Source organism: Geotrypetes seraphini, chromosome 1 (genome assembly GCF_902459505.1).
Source record: "Geotrypetes seraphini chromosome 1, aGeoSer1.1, whole genome shotgun sequence".
NCBI lineage: Eukaryota > Metazoa > Chordata > Amphibia > Gymnophiona > Dermophiidae > Geotrypetes > Geotrypetes seraphini.
This window is the reverse complement of record NC_047084.1, coordinates 351315115-351335309: the sequence shown is the minus strand read 5'-3', so window position 1 is coordinate 351335309 and position 20195 is coordinate 351315115. Positions and strand designations below refer to the sequence as shown.

General features: G+C 48.9%; 1 protein-coding gene across 3 annotated transcripts in view; it reads right to left on the bottom strand.

The window, feature by feature from the left end:
- HELQ (helicase, POLQ like) overlaps nt 1-20195 on the bottom strand; it is a 202255-nt gene that overhangs the window by 25953 nt on the left and 156107 nt on the right. For all 3 annotated transcript variants that reach the window (XM_033963804.1, XM_033963812.1, XM_033963820.1), the window contains one exon: nt 6515-6688. In XM_033963804.1, the coding sequence (XP_033819695.1) occupies nt 6515-6688 (174 nt within the window). The remainder of the gene's footprint in view (nt 1-6514; nt 6689-20195) is intronic.

The window sequence follows — 20195 nt, the reverse complement described above, 5'->3', positions numbered from 1 at the left end:
CTCCAGTGTCTGGTGGGGCCCAAGGGATGGTCAAGGACTGTACACAGAGGGAAGAGAGTGACACTGGACGGAGAGCAGAGGTCTCTGTGCAGACCGAGACCATTCCCCCCCTAAGGTACGCCACAGTCTCTACGCAGACAGAGAAGATGGGACAGGTAGAAGTAGACGGGGACATTTTGCAGGAACTGAGGAACCTCAGGGAGGAGGTGGAGCGCTTAAGGAGCATAAGGGAGGACGAGGCCTTCATCGACGATGCCATCCAAGAACTATCCCATATCACGGAACGAACCCATGACAAGTCCATCCTTGACACAACCAAACCTACAGCTCTGAATTCAACGATTGGAGTGCAGGAAATGATTGGAGATGCCGGTCCCTGGCAGCTGGTAACCTCCTCTATGGGCAAGCACAGAAACCCCCCCCCCCCTTTCTCACTTTCTTCTTCTTCTCTTTCTCTCACAAAGGGTAGTTCTACACCAACCCCACAACTCACCCTGAGGAATAGATTTCAGATCCTTCAAGAAGGAACCACTGAAGAAGTAGAGGAAGGGGCTCAGGAGGACACCCAGCACATAGCTTCGATTCCAGTGCTCGCTGATCGGCCCCCCTGGAAGGAGCGAAGAGTGGTGATCATAGGGGACTCCATGCTAAGGGGCACCGAGGGACCAATTTGCAGACCGGATTTGCAGTCAAGGGAGGTCTGCTGTCTCCCTGGAGCCAGGATCCGAGATGTTACCACCTGTCTAGACAAACTTCTAAAACCTAATGACCATTTCCCCATGTTTCTCATCCATATAGGTACGAACGACCAGGAGCACCTCAGACAGCATTCCCAAAGACTTCAGAGCCCTGGGTAAGAAGCTAAAGCAGATAGGAGCACAGGTGGTCTTCTCATCGATTCTTCCAGTAAGAGGCAAAGGCAGAGCCAGGGAAGAGCGTATCCGAAGGACCAACGAGTGGCTTCGCGAATGGTGCACAGAGATGAACTTTGGATTCCTAGACCACGGAGAGGCACTCCAAGGACTACAGGGACCTGACGGACTCCACCTGACCAGGAGAGGTAAAAACGTTTTCGGACATCGACTAGCCCGCCTACTTCGTAGGGTTTTAAACTAGGTAAGTTGGGGGAGGGTACATACTCACATTCCAGAGCAGTAAGGAACCATCCTGAGGAGGCGAGTCGCACCCACACTTCTGAGTCAAAGGTAAGTACCCATACTACACACAATAATTTAGGAGCCACACTAACTCGAAAGGAAATCTCTTCACAGGTATGGAGGGCTATGTATGTCAATGCACACAGCTTGGGCATCAAAATTCTGGAATTGGAGACTGAGATAATGAACGCCGACCTAGACGTGGTAGCGATATCCAAGACCTGGTTCACGGACTCGCATGGGTGGGATATGGTTATACCAGGCTACAACCTACTTCGTCGTGACAGAGAGGGCAAGCTAGGAGGAGGGGTAGTACTATATACTAAGGAAAACATCAAAACTACCAGAATCACAGATGTTAGATACACCGGGGAATCCCTCTGGGTGAACCTGGCCAGAGGGAATGAAAAATGCCTATACCTTGGTGTGGTATATAGACCTCCAAGACAACAGGAAGACAAAGATATAGAACTGATCAAAGATATAGAGAACATCACTTTGCGTGGGGACACAGTACTGATAGGGGACTTCAACATGCCCGATGCAGATTGGAACACACTCTCCGCAACTTCATGTGCCAGCAGAAGAATATTAACCTCCATAAAGGGTGCACGACTCAAACAAATGGTATTAGAGCCCACCAGGGACCAAGCAATACTGGGCCTGATACTCACCAACGGAGACAGCGTCTCGGAGGTTTCAGTAGGAGATACGCTGGCCTCCAACGACCATAACATGGTATGGCTCAACCTCAAGAAAGGCTTCTCTAGATCAAACACAGCGACGAGGGTCCTCAACTTTAGAGGCACAGACTTCGACCACATGGGAGATTTTGTCCATCAGGAGCTGTATAACCAAGCAGAAACTGACAATGTGGAGACTATGTGGTCAACTCTGAAATCCACCCTGCATAAAAACCGCTACATAAAAACAGTTAGCAAGCGCTGGAGAAACAAAAAACCCCAGTGGTTCAGCACCGAAATTTCGAACCTCATTAAAGAGAAAAAAGAAGCATTTATTGCCTACAAACATTTCGGAAAGCGGGCAAAAGAAGACTATCTGGTCAGATCTAGAGCAGTCAAAAAGGCAGTCAGAGAGGCCAAACTCCGAACAGAAGAAGATCTAGCACGGAACATTAAGAAAGGGGACAAATCCTTCTTCAGGTATATTAGTGACAGGAAAAGAAACAAAGATGGGATAGAACGCCTTAGGAAATCGGACGGAAACTATGCAGAATCGGATTCTACCAAGGCAGAACTACTAAACGAATACTTCTGCTCAGTCTTCACCTGTGAAGCACCGGGAGCCTGTCCACAGTTACGGACAAGAGACAACCAGAAAGACCCGTTTCTAGATTTTGAGTTTACGCCCAGCAGCGTCTACTGCGAACTTTCAAGACTCCAAGTAAACAAAGCCATGGGACCAGACAACCTACACCCCAGGGTCTTCAGAGAGTTGAGTGAAGTCCTGGCGGAACCATTAGCCGTACTCTTCAATCTTTCCCTACGTACCGGAAGAGTACCCTTGGACTGGAAAACAGCTAACGTTATTCCACTTCACAAAAAAGGCTGCAAGACAGAGACAGCAAATTACAGACCAGTGAGTCTCACATCCATAGTGAGCAAGCTTATGGAAACACTGATCAAGCAGAAACTCGACACAATCCTGGACGAAGAAAACCTACGTAATCCCCACCAACATGGATTTACCAAGGGCAGGTCCTGCCAATCTAATCTGATTGGCTTCTTTGACTGGGTAACTAAACAACTGGATGCCGGGGAGTCTCTGGACGTAATATATTTGGACTTCAGCAAAGCTTTTGATAGCGTCCCACACCGCAGGTTATTGAACAAGCTGAAATCGATGGGATTAGGGGACACTAACTGCATGGGTTAGGGATTGGCTAAGCGGTAGACTTCAAAAGGTAGTGGTAAACGGTACCCCCTCCAAAACCTCAGACGTGACCAGTGGAGTGCCACAGGGCTCGGTCTTGGGCCCGATTCTGTTCAACTTATTCATAGGTGATATGACCCAAGGGCTTAGAGGAAAAGTATCTTTGTTTGCCGACGACGCCAAACTATGCAACATAGTAGGCAAAAGTTTTTTGTCTGACAGTATGACGCAGGACCTACTACTACTGGAACAGTGGTCATCGACTTGGCAGCTCTGCTTCAATGCTAAAAAGTGTAAAGTAATGCACCTGGGTAAGAGAAATCCATGCAGAACTTACACACTAAATGGTGAGACCTTGGCTAGGACCACGGCGGAACGGGATTTAGGGGTGATCATTAGTGATGACATGAAGGCTGCCAATCAAGTGGAGAAGGCTTCCTCCAAGGCAAGGCAAATGATGGGTTGTATCCATAGGGGTTTTGTCAGCAGGAGACCTGAAGTCATAATGCCGCTGTACAGATCCATGGTGAGACCTCATTTGGAGTATTGTGTTCAGTTCTGGAGACCACACTACCGGAAAGATGTGCTGCGAATTGAGTCGGTTCAGCGAATGGCCACCAGGATGGTCTCGGGGCTCAGGGATCTCACGTATGAAGAAAGGCTAAATAAATTGCAGCTGTACTCACTTGAGGAACGAAGAGAGAGGGGGGACATGATTGAGACGTTCAAGTATGTTACGGGCCGTATCGAGGTGGAAAATGATATCTTCTGTCCTATAGGTCACTCGACCACCAGAGGGCATCCGCTGAAAATCAGGGGAGGGAGTTTCGTGGTGATTCCAGAAAATACTTCTTCACAGAAAGGGTGGTTGATCATTGGAACAGTCTACCTCTGCAGGTGATTGAGGTCAGCAGCGTGTCAGATTTTAAGAGAAAATGGGATATTCACGTGGGATCTCTAAGGGAGTAAAGTCAGGGGGGTGGGTCATTAGAGTGGGCAGACTTGATGGGCTATGGCCCTTTTCTGCCGTCATATTCTATGTTTCTATGAGTTTCCATTCCAACCACAACCAATCAGGCAGAGTTTCTATGAGCTCAGAGAGGATCCAATACATACCTTGCCGCATATACGCTTGATGATACTTATAGAAATTTGGAAAATTTACCCCACCCTCCGCAATTGATTTTTGTAGAGATACTAGAGCAATTCTTGCTTTTTTCCTTAGCCAAATAAATTTAGTGAGAATACTATTTAACTTTTTATAAAGGACCTCTGAAAATATACTGGCAAAATTTCCATTTGGTAACAAACTACAGGCAAAATCATCATTTTAACTGTTTGGACTCTCTCCCACCAAGACAAATGTAAAGGGTTCCATTGCTCACACATTTCCATGACCTTCAACAATAGTTTCTTTTCGTTAATTTTAATTGACTTATCCAATGTGAGGCCGAGGACTTTGAGGCCGAGGTGCCCAATGAGGGCACCGAGGCCAAGCTCGAGGCCTGCCCCGAAGGATCCATGGGGCCGAAGAGTTGGAGAATCTTGGCCACCCTTCGACGAAGAGCCCGCTGTTGTAGAGTCGCACAACGGGGACACGACTCAGCGCGGTGCTCTGCACCCAGGCACTCAACACATCAACGATGGGGTTCAGTAATGGAGATAACCCGGTTACACTGAGTACAGTTTTTAAATCCGGAATGAGGCTAGGACATAAGAAAAAGTACGGTGTGGCCCCGCGAGACCAGGTGGCCAGAGGAAGACTGGGAACCCAGTCGAAAATATACAAACTGAAAAAATGAAAATAATGACGTAAGCACAGCGACTTAAACAAAAATAATAAAGAAAGCCACGGTGCAAGAGGAACAACGAAATTGTGCGCAGCAAGGGAGCAGTGCTTCTGGCTCTGCGGAAAACACTGAACTGAGGACACGCTGAGGAGACGCATGCCCTAGGTAGGGCAGGAGGGGCTCGCGCGCATGCGCGGGCCAATTGCAAGCCTGAAGGTCTTTGAGCAAGTCTGCTTGCAAAAACGTCCGCTAGGGGACTCCGTTGATGACGTCACCCACATGTAGAGAATATGCTGCCTGCTTGTCCTGGGATAAAATCCCTTTTGACAATGAACATTTAAAGGAAGAACCTCTGATTTACTCCAATTTATTTTGTATCCAGCAAATTTTCCAAATTTTTCAATTAAATCTATCAAACTTGGAATTGTAGTCTCAGGATTTCTCAAATGAAGCAAAATATCATCTGCATATGCAGAGACTTTATATTCCTGATCTGAATAAGGAATACCCTGAATCTCCTTTGCTTGTTGAATAGCCAATAACAAGGGTTCCAGAACAATATCAAACAGCAAAGGAGATAACGGACATCCTTGTCTAACTCCTCTCTTTAAACAGAAACGATCTGAGAAATTATTATTTATATATAATCTAGCAGAGGATGGAGCTATACAAGGTTTGAATCATTTATATGAATCCAGAACCAATACCAAACCATTCCATTGCTTGATACATGAAGGTCCATTCCAAACGATCAAAGGCCTTCTCTGCATCTAAGGACACAGAGAAAGCTGGATCATTTGTGGTTTTTGATAAATTTAACATATGAAAAGCCAATCTAATGTTGTTTGAAGAGTGCCTTTGAGCAACAAACCATGTTTGATGCATACCTATGATATGAGGGAGAGCCTTAGCTAAGCGTAAAGCCAATAACTTAGCAAGAAGTTTCGCATCCAAATAAGGTTTCCATCTATTTTCTATTAACAAGCAGGACCGAGAGCCAGATGCAAAAAGCTCTGGCAAGCCGGTAAAAAATACCAGGTTAGAAGCAATTTTTCTTTAGTGGGTGATACTCAGCACAAATAGCATGCTGTTTGTGTGGAGTTGCCTGGTAAAAGGGGAAAGGAACTGTGCCTTTTGCCTGCTCAGAAGAGCTAATCAGTAGGCACAGCTCTTCTGAGCAGGCCCAGTAGTTCCCAGGCTCCCTGTCCCTTGCCTGTATCCCAAACCTCTTCTGGCTTCTTGTCAGCAGTGCCACTGCTCTTCTGCCCAAGATCAGTTGAGCTGGCACCAGGTTCCATGGGAGATCCAAGAAATTACAGACTGGTAAGCCTGACTTTAGTGGAAACAATTATAAAAATAAAATTGTGGAACACATAGACAAACATGATTTAATGGAACAAAGTCAGTATGGGTTCAGCCAAAGGAGGTCTTGCCTCACCAATTTGCTTAACTTCTTTGAAGGTGTGAATAAACATGTGGATAAATGTACATCGTATCAGAAAAAAATTCTAAACATTTCTAATGGATATATGAATGTTTATCAGATGGCAATAAATTTGGAAAAATTTCAGAAGACCATGTAAAAAGCAATGGCCCTGCATTCTCTAAGTAATCCACTTGATTTAAGATATTCCTTTCTTAGGGGCAGTTTACATATTTTGTAATACAGCCTACCTCACAGAAGTGTAGCACACAGGATGCAAAAGAGGCTGCAGAGTTGAGCAAATTTTGCACATATCCTCGGGAAAGAATAAATTTCTCTGACACATTCCATATGTTAGTTTCTTTTAGTAAGGTGTAAAGAACAAAAGCAAGGTATAGTCTATTGACAATTCCACTGTCAATGCCCTAGAAACACAGAAAATATGAGTCATTAGAACCTAGTAACTGAAATCCAACTAAGCACTGGAACTGAGAAGACATTGCCATACTCATTTTGTGCAAGATGGACCATTTTGTGCTTATGATAAAATTGCAAAAAGCAATGTTACTTACCGCAACAGTTGTTATCCAGGGACAGCAGGCAGCTATTCTCACTAGTGGGTGATGTCATCCGACAGAGCCCCGATACGGACGTCTCACAAGCATGTCTTGCTTGAAGAAACTCAGAAGTTTCGAGATGCCCGCACCGCGCATGCGCCAGTGCCTTCCCGCCCGATGGTCTGGGCGTGTCTCCTCAGTTCAGGTAGCTAGCAGAGAAGCCAACCCAGGGGAGGTGGGTGGGACGTGAGAATAGCTGCCTGCTGTCCCTGGATAACAACTGTTACGGTAAGTAACATTGCTTTATCCCAGGACAAGCAGGCAGGTATTCTCACTAGTGGGTGACCTCCAAGCTAACCTCAATGGGATGGTGGGAGAGTTGGCAACTTAGGAGAATAAATTTTGTAACACTGTTTGGCCAAACTGTCCATCCCTTCTGGAGAAAGTATCCAGACAATAATGAGAGGTGAATGTATGAACCGAGGACCAAGTGGCAGCCTTACAAATCTCCTCAATTGGTGTCGATCTGAGGAAGGCTACAGAGGCTGCCATTGCTCTGACCTTGTGGGCTGTGACCTTACAGGGAAGGGGTAATCTAGCCTGGACATAGCAGAAAGAGATACAAGCCGCCATCCAGTTGGAAATGGTGCGCTTCGATACAGGTCGTCCCAACTTGTTTGGATCAAAGGAGACGAAAAGTTGGGGAGCAGTTCTGTGTGGTTTGGTGCGATCCAAGTAGAAAGCCAAAGCACGTTTACAGTCCAGAGTATGTAGAGCTGATTCTCCAGGATGAGAATGAGGCTTTGGAAAAAACACTGGAAGCACAATGGATTGGTTGAGATGAAATTCAGAGACCACCTTAGGTAGGAATTTCAGATGAGTGCGGAGGACCACCTTGTCATGATGGAAAACTGTGAAAGGTGGGTCCGCCACCAAGGCCTGAAGCTCACTGACCCTGCGAGCAGATGTGAGGGCCACCCGAAAAACCACTTTCCAGGTGAGAAACTTTAGTGGAGCCTTGCTCAGAGGCTCAAAAGGAGGTTTCATAAGCTGAGAAAGGACAACATTGAGATCCCAAACCACTGGAGGCGGTTTGAGAGGAGGATTGACATGAAAAAGTCCTTTCATAAATCTGGAAACCACAGGATGAGCAGAGAGAGGTTTCCCTTGTAGAGGCTGATGGAAAGCCGCAATAGCACTCAGGTGGACTCGTATAGATGTAGACTTGAGACCAGACTGAGACAGGTGTAGAAGATAGTCCAATACAGAGGATAGGGAGGCTCGCTGAGGCTCCTTAGAGTTAGAACTACACCATGAAGAAAATCTAGTCCATTTTTGGGAGTAGCATTGACGAGTAGCAGGCTTCCTGGAAGCCTCCAAGACATCCCTCACCGCCTGGGAAAACTGGTGAGGAGTTACGTTGAGAGGAACCAAGCTGTCAGGTGGAGAGACTGCAGGTTGGGATGAAGTAGAGATCCCTGATGCTGAGTAAGCAGTGAAGGAAACACTGGAAGAAGGAATGGCTGCCTGCTGCTGAGTTGAAGTAGAAGGGAGAACCAAGGTTGTCTGGGCCACCGAGGAGCTATTAGAATCATGGTGGCATGGTCCGACTTCAGCTTGACCAGAGTCTTTTGAATGAGAGGAAATGGAGGAAATGCATACAGAAAGCGATTCCCCCAATCCAGCAGAAAGGCATCTGCCTCGAGGCGAAGAGGAGTGTAGATCCTGGAGCAAAAGAGAGGCAGTTTGAAGTTGTGGGGAGCCGCAAAGAGGTCTATCTGAGGCGTCCCCCACTGTGCAAAGATCTGATGAAGGGGCAAGGAATGCAGTGTCCATTCGTGAGGCTGGAGGAGACGACTTAAGTTGTCCGCCAAGACATTGTCCTTCCCCTGAATGTAGACAGCTTTGAGGAAGGCGTTGTGGCGAACCGCCCAATCCCAGACTCTGAGAGCTTCCTGGCAGAGGGAGACCGAGCCCGTGCCCCCCTGCTTGTTGACATAATACATGGCGACCTGATTGTCTGTGCGAATGAGGACCACCATGTCGTGAAGCAGATGTTGAAAAGCTTGAAGAGCATTGAAGATGGCTCTGAGCTCCAGAAGATTGATTTGATGGAGGCGGTCCGCACTGGTCCAGAATCCCTGAGTGCGAAGACCATCCAGATGTGCTCCCCAGGCATAGGTCGAGGAATCGGTTGTGAGAACCTTCTGGTGGGGAGGAGTGTGAAACAGCAAACCTCTGGATAGATTCGAAGAGGTCATCTACCAAAGTAGAGACTGCCGAAGAGCAGGAGTGACGATGATGTGTCGAGTCAACGGCTCCGACACCTGAGTCCATTGAGACGCCAGGGTCCACTGAGGAATTCTGAGATGGAGTCTGGAAAACGGCGTCACATGAACTGTAGAGGCCATGTGGCCTAGGAGGACCATCATGTGTCTCGCTGAGATGGATTGGCGAGAAGACACAGACTGGCAGAGACGAAGAAGAGCTTCCAGGCGCTGAGGAGGAAGGAATGCTCTGAGGTGGATGGTATCCAGGACCGCCCCGATGAAGGGGAGCGACTGTGAAGGTTGTAGATGAGATTTGGGAAAGTTGATCTCGAATCCCAAACTCTGCAGGAACAGAACCGTGGACAGGGTCGCCGAGATGACCTCCAAGGCCGAGGGCGCCTTGATGAGCCAGTTGTCGAGGTAGGGGAAAACCTGAAGACCCCGGTTCCGGAGTGCCGCGGCCACTACTACCAGACACTTCGTGAAGACTCTGGGAGACGAAGACAGGCCGAAGGGAAGCACTCGATACTGCAGATGTCCCACCCGAAATCTGAGGAACTTGCGAGAGGCCGGATGAATGGAATGTGAGTGTAGGCCTCCTTGAGATCCAGAGAGCATGACCAGTCGCTCTGCTCGAGGAGGGGGTAGAGAGAAGAAAGGGTCAGCATGCGGAACTTCTCTTTGACTAGGAATTTGTTGAGGACCCTGAGTTCCAAAATGGGGCGCAGGTCGCCCGTCTTCTTCGGAACAAGGAAGTACCGGGAGTAAAACCCCTGGTTGTGTTGGTCCACAGGGACCGGCTCAACGGCCCGGAGCCGGAGCAAGGCCTGGGCTTCCTGAAGAAGAAGGGCGGTCTGTGTCAAGTTGGAAGGATACTCTCTTGGCGGGTGGCCCGGAGGGACCTGATGGAAATGAAGAGAGTATCCTTCCCTGATGATAGTAAGGACCCAGAGGTCGGTGGTTACGGCCTCCCAGCGATGATAAAAATGATGGAGGCGCCCTCCGATGGGAAAAACAGGGGGAGGCGGAACGAGACTGGTTATGCCCTCTACGAGACAGTCAAAAAGGCTGAGGAGCCTTAGGGACGGTTGAGACTTTTGCTGAGCCTTCTGAGGGGGCTGCCGCTTCGCAGGTTGCCTCGCAGGAGGAGCTTGCCTCGGCTGATAACGCCGCTGATAGATCAATGGCGGTCAAGAGGGCCGAGACTGCTGCGGCTTAGGCTTCGGCCTAAGAATGGACTGGAAGGACCTTTCATGATCAGACAGCTTCTTAGTGACTGTCTCGATGGATTCGTCGAAAAGATCCGCCCCAGCACACGGGATGTTTGCCAGCCGGTCCTGAAGATTCGGGTCCATGTCAATGGTTTGTAACCAGGCTAAAAGGCGCATCGCCACAGAGCAGGCTGCCGCTCGGGCCGAGAGCTCGAAAGTATCATAGGCAGATTGCATCAATTGAAGACGAAGCTGGGACAGCGAGGCAACCACCTCCTCGAACTCAAACCGAGCCTGGGACTCGATGTAGGGCGTGAATTTCCGAAGCACAGGTAGAAAAAATTCCAAGTAGGTGGCAAAGTGGAAATTATAATTCAGGACTCGAGACGCCATCATAGAATTCTGATAGATGCGTCGTCCAAACTTATCCATGGTCCTGTCCGGAGGCACCGAAGCATACACCTGGCCAGGATGAGACCGCTTGAGCAAGGGTTCGACCAGGAGGGACTGATGAGAAAGCTGAGGCCCCTCGAAGCCCTTGTGATGCACCGTGCGGTACCGAGCATCCAATTTTCCAGGGACCACAGGGATAGAGTAAGGAGACTCAAAGCACCTCATGAAGGTCTGGTCGAGGAGCTTGTGCAGAGGTAGGCGCAAGGACTCGGCCGGAGGACGAGGCAAGTGCATGGTATTGAGGTACTCCTTGGAGTATCGAGACCCAGCATCGAGGGTAATGTCCATGTCATCCGCCATCTGTCTGAGAAACGAGGAAAAGGACAGTTGGTCCGCCAACGCCGGTCTTCGAGAAGGACTAGAAGAAGTCGAGGCCTCGGGCTCCATAGAGGCCTGTGAGCAACAGGGCGAGTAAAACATCTCGGGGTCCTCGAACTCCGGGCCCGGAGGAGGAGACCCAGCCGAAGCAGAATACCCCATCCGAGGCAATTTCTTCTGAGGTGAGACGGTCGAGTGCCGAGAGGAATGCCTCGAAGAGTGTTTGGATCGATGCCCCTCTCGATGCTTGGAAGGGGATCGAGCCCTTCTGTGAGAATACTGGTCCCCAGAAGCCTCCAAGGAGCAGATAGGACTCGAGGCCGTCGATCGGAGAGGCGGAAGAGTCGGCACCGCCCCAGAAACCGCCCAGGCTTGATAGGGGGTTCGGAAGAACTCGTCCTGCTTCCTGCTATGCCCAGGACTGGGAGGCCTCGAAGGTGGACGCCACACTGTGTCATGGGGCGGGGTAACAGGTTCCAAGAGGGGCAAGTCGCTAAGCGAAGCTTTCCTCGAGGGAATAGGCTCCAAAGGAGGCATATCACTAAGGGAGGCCTTTCTCGAGGGAATCGGTTCCAAGGGAGGCATGGCACTACCCGAGGACCGCCTCGACGAACTGGACACCGCCCGCCGCTCCTCTTCGCTAAGCAACGAGGTTGAGCGGTGCGGCGGAGGAGGGGGGGGCGGGCCACCCCTCGAAGCCGGAACTGGCAGGTCACCCTGGATCGAGGCAATCAGCCGGGGACCCATGGTGGTCATGAGTTCCACAAACTGAGCCTCCAGAATGGACCTCAGCAAAGCCGATATGGAGGGATCCTCATCAAAAGGGGGCCCTTCCGCACGGTCTCCGCGCTCTTTCGGTGCTGCGTGCTTTTGCTTGCCAGCCTTCGGCACTTTAAGCACCACCGGTGGAACTATAGGGGTTGATACCTGTTCCGAGGAGACGGAGGAAGGCACCGGCGCCGAGGTCGAGGCCGAAACTGGCGTGAACGAGGCTGGTTTCAGAAGGCCCGAAGCGGCTGGGGAGGCAGAGGGCTTCGCCGAAGGAGTCGAGGCACCAGTCGATGTCGAAGCCGAAGGATCCAACGAAGCTTCCATCTTGAACATGGACTCCCACAGCAGGCAGCGGCGCTTAAACGCTCGCGCCGTCAGAGTGGAACAAGGCCGGCACGATTTCGGAAAGTGGTCCGGGCCCAGACACTGTAAGCAGCGTCGATGAGGGTCCGTGAGCGAAATCGCGCGCTGGCACTCGCTGCACTTTTTAAAACCGGTGATCGGCCGGGACATAGGCCGGAAAAGTTCCGCCGCAAGGTCGAAGGCGCGGGGCCCCAGCCACGCGGCCGACCCGGTATCGGAAGTAAAATTAAAAAAAAAAAAAAAAAAAAGAAATCAAAGAAACAAAATAAACGCATGAGAGAGCCAAAAGAACCCAACCCGCGGCAATAAGAAGGCAAAAAACAGATTCAATGGGCGCAGAATTGAAGTGAACTTCTCAGCTCCGCGGAAGAAAAAGAACTGAGGAGACATGCCCGGACCATCGGGCGGGAAGGCACTGGCGCATGCGCGGTGCGGGCATCTCGAAACTTCTGAGTTTCTTCAAGCAAGACATGCTTGTGAGACGTCCGTATCGGGGCTCTGTCGGATGACATCACCCACTAGTGAGAATACCTGCCTGCTTGTCCTGGGATAATACATTTATCTCAGAACTTTATACTGCCATTTAATGGTATAACTGGGTTATGCTACAAACATCTCTACCTTAGCATTACTTCTATAAAGCCAACAGCTTCAATTTGTTTTCTAGAAAGAAGTGGTTGTGTTAATTCTAGAAATACTGACATCATTTTCCTAAAGAAATACATTATCCACTGAACATAGCAGGGTTTATTGCCAAATAATTGCCCTGAAGCAGTTTTCAAAATGATTCTCTGTGAGTAAACATATTTACCCACTGAGAAGGGCCCTATAAAACTGCCTTTCCCTCTTGCAGGGAAAAGCACCCATATCTCTAACTCCCGCCCTCCTTGTAACTCTACCTTTAACTACGCCTTGTACCTCCTACCTACCTGCACCTCCTACCTACCTGTACCTCCTACCTACCTGCACCCGACTTCCTAAGCTACGCTGATTGACTTGTTTATAACTTCGCTATCTCCTTCTTGCCTGCTCCCGACTTGCTAAGCTATATTGATTGATTGACTTATTTGTAACTTCGCTGACGATGTAAACCGCTTTGAACTATTCTGGTACTGCGGCATACAAAAATAAAGTTGTTATTATTATACTGTCAGTAATGTTTGTAAATGCTTCTCTTTGTAGGAAAAAAAAGGGCAGTATTAGGGGTGGAACCAGGCTGGTCCTTTAAAATATATTCAGGGACTTAATTTTTAATACATACCGTATTTCCCTGAAAATAAGCCCTAACATGATTTTCAGGGTAGGTCTTAATATAAGCCCTACCCAAAAATAAGCTCTAGTTGAAGCGCTTATTTTTGGGGTAGGGGAAAGCAAAATAATAGTTCACTGCTGGTACCGGGATCTTCCTAAATGCTACAGCAGACCCTTACATCTCTCTCTCCCCACGCCGACCGTGAGACTGACATATCATTACCTACTTCCAAAAGGTAGCGTCGCACAGCAATCTAAATGGGCTGCTTCAAGCCTTCTCACGTCGGGGCGTTCCTCTGCTGCATCACTGATGATGTCATCAGCAATGCGGCAGTGGAATGTCCCGACATGAGAAGGCCTGAAGCAGCCCATTTAGATTGCTGCCACAACGCTGCCTTTTGGAAGTAGGTAATGATATGTCAGTCTCGTGGTCGGTGTGGGGAGGGAGAGATGGAAGGGTCAGAGGGGGTTAGGTTGCTTGACGGGGGGATAAAAAGATGCTGTGGGTTTGTGATTGGGCAGTTTCCATGAAAATAAGACCTAGTGCATTTTTGGGGCGCCAAAATAATATAAGACAGTGTCTTATTTTCGGGGAAACACGGTACTTCCTGGCAGGGAGATTGATTTCTTTGTCCCACTGTCTTCTCTTAACTCACTCACAAGGGTCTCCTACCCATTTGACATTTCTTCTTTTTCCATGCTCACCATCCATCTTCCATCCCTGTGTACCAGTGATCTCAAACTCAAAGCCTTTGCAGGGCCTCATTTTGGATTTGTAGGTACTTGGAGGGCCGCATAGTTAATGTCTTATTAAAGAAACGACAATTTTGCATGAGGTAAAACTCTTTATAGTTTATAAATCTTTCCTAAAGGAAAGGAAAGGAGTGGTGAGAGGCGTGAAGTCGGCTCTTACCTCCTCTCCAACTAAGCTAACGGTTCCACAACTTTTGGACCGCCATACGCTCTTCAGCCCTCGGATTGACCTCGGATTGACTTCGCTGTCGAATTGAGTGAGCCAACACTTGATTCTTTGGGCCACACATCTCTCTGTCGCCCCAGTCGATCTCCACGCCTCTTTGTCCAGTGGAGACACGGAGTAGTGATTCTAGCCTCGGGAGAGAAGAGGAGGAAACCCCGGAGCTAGATTTGGATGGAGTTTCACCCCTCGTATGCAGCAGAGTAGGGAGAACGCCGAGGGAGTTGGGAATTTGACAGCAGGACCTTGAATTACCCTGGAGACACTCCTTGTGGCCATAAAAAAGATAGATGTAACATTGGGGAAAATGGAGGCATTAGTTGCTAAAGTGGATGCTCATCCAGTATTGAAAAAGTAAAGCAAGATTGTATGGAAAGTATTTAAAAAGATACTCTTACATTGAAGGATTCTATTATAATGGTTATTAAAGATCAGAATTCAGTCTTACGCAAAATTGAGCAAATTAAGAACTTTAAATTGTTCCAAAAATTCAGGCTATGCCCCCAGCTGAAGTTTTTTAAAAAATTTCTAATAGAAAATTTGAATTTCCCCTTGGACAATATTCCACCTATAAATAAGGTTTATTATTTACCGTTTTCTAACAATAAAAATTCTGAGATAGGGGACATACCTCTGAAGGAAAATGGTCCTGCTGAAGACAATCTGCAAAATCTTACAGCAATTCTTGAGGACTTGTTATCTGAGCTTAAGGAGAGAGCTACTCTAATAGTGAACTTTATTTTTGAACAAGACCTTACTTCAGTTATGAGAATATATTTTAAAAAGGGTGGTCAGCAAGTATGGATTTATCTGGACGTAACCAAATCAACTCAAGAGAGGCATAGAGAATTTCTTGCTAAGAGAAGAAATGAAGAAATTGAGCGCCACCTTTTTGTTAGCTTACCCTTGCAAATGTGTTGTTAAATATTTAGGTATAAAATTTGTCTTTTTCCTGCCTGAACATCTAAGATCTTTTTTGGACCTCAAGGGGTTAACCAGTGGAGTGACTAGAAGCTCAGAATAATGTACTGTTTAGGCCTTTGCTTTATTTTGATAATGTAAAAATTATCTCTTTATTTTCTAAGTTCAAACCCAGAAGTTAATAATGGTGGTCTAAGAAAGAATCTAAACCCATTATTATATAAATTTTTGTTATATATCATTTTTCCCCAGCTGATATAATTGTACAGGGATTGGGGGGGAGGAAGTTTAATTATAGATTGATGGGTTGGATTAATAAAGAACAATATATATATGTAATCACATGTGTAAGAATAGGGTTGGGAGGGAGGGATTTATTTTTAATTGTGAAATTACTAAGAATAGTAAGTGATATTGCATAAGTTTCACTGTTAATATATGTTGCACTTGTTAGATTTAAAAAAATGAATAAAGAATATAAAAAAAAATATAAAAATTTTATATATATGAGTGCCCCGGTTTGCGAGTTTTTTGCAAGATGAGCAAAACATTTGCAAAATCGGCACCTCGGAAACCGAGTGCATCGATTTGCGAGCGGCACCCCCCGCTGTAACATGCCGGTGCCGAGATGGAAGTAAGAAGCCTGTTTGGGTGGGTCTGGGGGACTTCAGATCGTGGCGGGGGGGGGGGGGGGGGGGGGGGGGTGCCGGATCACGTGGGGAGGACCTTCGGGGGGAGCAATGCCGGTTCTCGTGGGGGGGGGGGGGGGAATAGAGCAGCGCCGCTAGCCTCTGGGGATGGGTGGGAACGAATCAAGCGAGTTTCTCTTAGTTCCTATGGGGAAACTCACTTTGATATACGAGTATTTTGGTTTATGAGCATGCTTCTGGAACAAATTATGCTCGTAAAGCAATGTTACTTACCGTAACAGTTGTTATCCAGGGACAGCAGGCAGCTATTCTCACTGATGGGTGACGTGATCCAACGGAGCCCCGATGCGGACGCTTCTTTGAAGAAAAACTCAAAGTTTTGAGTCGCCCGCACCGCGCATGCGCGAGTGCCTTCCCGCCCAGACCAGGGCGCATCTCCTCAGTTCAGATAGCTAGCAGAGAAGCCAACCCAGGGGAGGTGGGTGGGACGTGAGAATAGCTGCCTGCTGTCCCTGGATAACAACTGTTACGGTAAGTAACATTGCTTTATCCCAGGACAAGCAGGCAGGTATTCTCACTAATGGGTGACCTCCAAGCTAACCATAGTGGGATGGTGGGAGAGTTGGCAACTTAGGAGAATAAATTTTGTAATACTGTTTGGCCAAACTGTCCATCCCGTCTGGAGAAAGTATCCAGGCAATAGTGAGAAGTGAAGGTATGAACCGAGGACCAAGTGGCAGCTTTACAAATCTCCTCAATCGGTGTCGATCTGAGGAAAGCTACAGAAGCTGCCATAGCTCTGACCCTATGGGCTATGATTTTTTTGTCAAGGGGCAATCCAGCCTGGGTATAGCAGAATGAGATGCAAGCCGCCATCCAGTTGGAGATGGTGCGCTTGGACACGGGGCATCCCAACTTGTTCGGATCGAAGGAGATGAAAAGTTGAGGAGCAGTTCTGTGAGGTTTGGTGCGTTCTAGGTAGAAAGCCAAAGCACGCTTACAGTCCAGAGTATGAAGAGCAGATTCTCCAGGGAGAGAGTGTGGCTTCGGAAAGAACACAGGTAGAACGATGGATTGGTTGAGATGAAATTCCGAGACAACTTTCGGGAGAAATTTCGGATGGGTGCGGAGGACCACCTTGTCATGATGGAAACTGTAAAAGGTGGGTCCACAACCAAGGCTTGGAGCTCACTGACCCGTCGAGTGGAAGTGAGGCCAATGAGAAACACCACTTTCCAAGTGAGATACTTCAGGTGAGCCTTGTGAAGAAGTTCAAATGGAGGTTTCATAAGCTGCGAAAGGACAACATTGAGGTCCCAAACCACTGGAGGTGGTTGGGAGGATTGACATGCAAAAGTCCTTTCATGAATCTGGAAATCACAGGATGAGCAGACAGAGGTTTCCCTTGTAGAGGCTGATGGAAAGCAGCGATTGCACTGAGGTGGACTCGTATGGAGGAAGTCTTGAGGCCAGACTGAGACAGGTGCAAAAGGTAGTCCAAAACTGAAGGCAAGGAGGAATGTTGAGGCTCCTGCCGCTGAGAGACACACCAAACAGAGAATCTAGTCCATTTTTGGTGGTAGCATTGTCTGGTAGCAGGCTTCCTTGAAGCTTCCAAGACATCCCTCACAGGTTGGGAGAACTGTAGAGGGGTTACGTTGAGAGGAACCAAGCTGTCAGGTGTAGAGACTGCAGGTTGGGGTGATGCTGTGTAAGCAGAGATGGAAAAACTGGTAGAGGGTATGGCTCCCTGCTGCTGAGTTGAAGTAGAAGGGAGTTCCAAGGTTGTCTGGGCCACCGTGGAGCAATCAGGATCATGGTGGCAAGGTCTGACTTCAGCTTGACCAGAGTCTTTTGAATGAGAGGAAATGGAGGAAACGCATATAGAAAGCGATTCATCCAGTCCAGGAGGAATGCATCTGCCTCGAAGTGCTGAGGGGTGTAGATCCTGGAGCAGAAGTGAGGCAGTTTGAAGTTGTGGGGGGCTGCAAAGAGGTCTATCTGAGGCGTTCCCCACAGGGAGAAGATGTGATGAAGAGGGCGTGGAGTTGAGGGTCCACTCGTGAGGTTGTAGAAGACGGCTCAAGCTGTCTGCTAAGGCATTGTCCTCCCCCTGAATGTAGACCGCTCTGAGGAAGGTGTTGTTGTGAATCGCCCAATCCCACACTTTCAGAGCTTCCTGGCAGAGGGAGGCTGATCCCGTGCCTCCCTGCTTGTTCACATAGTACATGGCGACCTGGTTGTCTGTGCGAATGAGGACCACCTGGTCGCGAAGGAGATGTTGAAAGGTCTGGAGAGCGTTGAAGATCGCCCTGAGTTCCAGGAGATTGATGTGGCACTGGCGGTCCGTGCTGGTCCAGTGATCCTGGGTGCGGAGGCCTTCCAGATGAGCCCCCCAAGCATAGGTTGACGAGTTGGTCGTGAGGACTTTCCGATGGCGGGGGGTTTGGAACAGCAAGCCTCTGGAGAGATTGGAGGAAAGCATCCACCATCGAAGAGACTGTTGTAGAGCAGGAGTGACCTGGATGTGGTGAGTCAGAGGGTCGGACTTCTGGGACCATTGGGACGTCAAGGTCCACTGAGGCGTCCTGAGGTGAAGTCTGGCAAATGGCGTCACATGTACTGTAGAGGCCATGTGGCCCAGCAGGACCATCATATATCTCGCCGAGATGGAAGGGCGAGAGGACACTGAATGGCAGAGGTGAAGAAGAGCCTCCATGCGTGGGGGAGGGAGGAACGCTCAGAGTTGGGTAGTATCCAGGATCACCCCGATGAAGGGAAGAGACTGGGAGGGCTATAAGTGGGATTTTGGGAAGTTGATTTCGAATTCCAGATGTTGTAGTAACCAAATTGTCTTCTGGGTCGCGAGGGCAACTCCCTGAGACGTGGAATCCTTGATGAGCCAGTCGTCCAGGTAAGGGAACACCTGGAGGCCGTGGTTCCTGAGTGCTGCGGCTACCACTACCAGGCACTTGGTGAAGACTCTGGGGGATGAGGCCAGGGACTTCACCAAGTGCCTGGTAGTGGTAGCCGCAGCACTCAGGAACCACGGCCTCCAGGTGTTCCCTTACCTGGACGACTGGCTCATCAAGGATTCCACGTCTCAGGGAGTTGCCCTCGCGACCCAGAAGACAATTTGGAACAACATCTGGAATTCGAAATCAACTTCCCAAAATCCCACTTATAGCCCTCCCAGTCTCTTCCCTTCATCGGGGCGATCCTGGATACTACCCAACTGGGAGGGCTATAAGTGGGATTTTGGGAAGTTGATTTCGAATTCCAGATGTTGTAGTAACCAAATTGTCTTCTGGGTCGCGAGGGCAACTCCCTGAGACGTGGAATCCTTGATGAGCCAGTCGTCCAGGTAAGGGAACACCTGGAGGCCGTGGTTCCTGAGTGCTGCGGCTACCACTACCAGGCACTTGGTGAAGACTCTGGGGGATGAGGCCAGGCCGAAGGGGAGCACTCGGTATTGAAGATGAAGATGTCCCACCCGGAATCTGAGGAATTGGCGTGAGGCCGGATGTGGGGATGTGAGTGTAGGTCTCTTTCAGATCCAGAGAGCATAACCAGGTTCTGCTCGATGAGGGGATACAGGGATGCCAAGGTCGGCATGCAAAACTTTTCTTTGACCAGAAACTTGTTGAGCACCCTGAGGACCAAAATGGGCCGCAGATCGCCTGTCTTCTTCGGCACAAGGAAGTACCGGGAATAAAATCCTTTGTTCTGTTGGTCCCGAGGGACCGGTTCGACAGCCCCGAGCTGCAACAAGGCCTGGGCTTCCCGAAGAAGGGTGGTCTGCGTCAAGTTGGAAGGATACTCTCTTGGAGGATGTTCCGGAGGAACCTGGTGGAATTGAAGGGAGTATCCCTCCCTGACGATGGAGATGACCCAGAGGTCGGTGGTGATAGTCATCCCTCGATGGAAAAAATGGTGGAAGTGACCTCCGATAGGTGGAGCTGCTGAAGAAGGTAGAACGACAGAGGTTATGCTCTCTTTGAGACAGTCAGAAGGGCTGAGGCGCCTTAGGAACAGCAGGTGGTAGAGGCTTCTGTTGATGTTTCTGCGGGGGCTGCCTCTTCACAGACTGCCGGATGGGGGGAGCCTGTTTCAGGGGGTAACGCCGCTGGTAGATCAGTGGTGGGCGTGATAGACGAGGAGGAGCAGGCTTGGGCTTCGGACACAGGATGG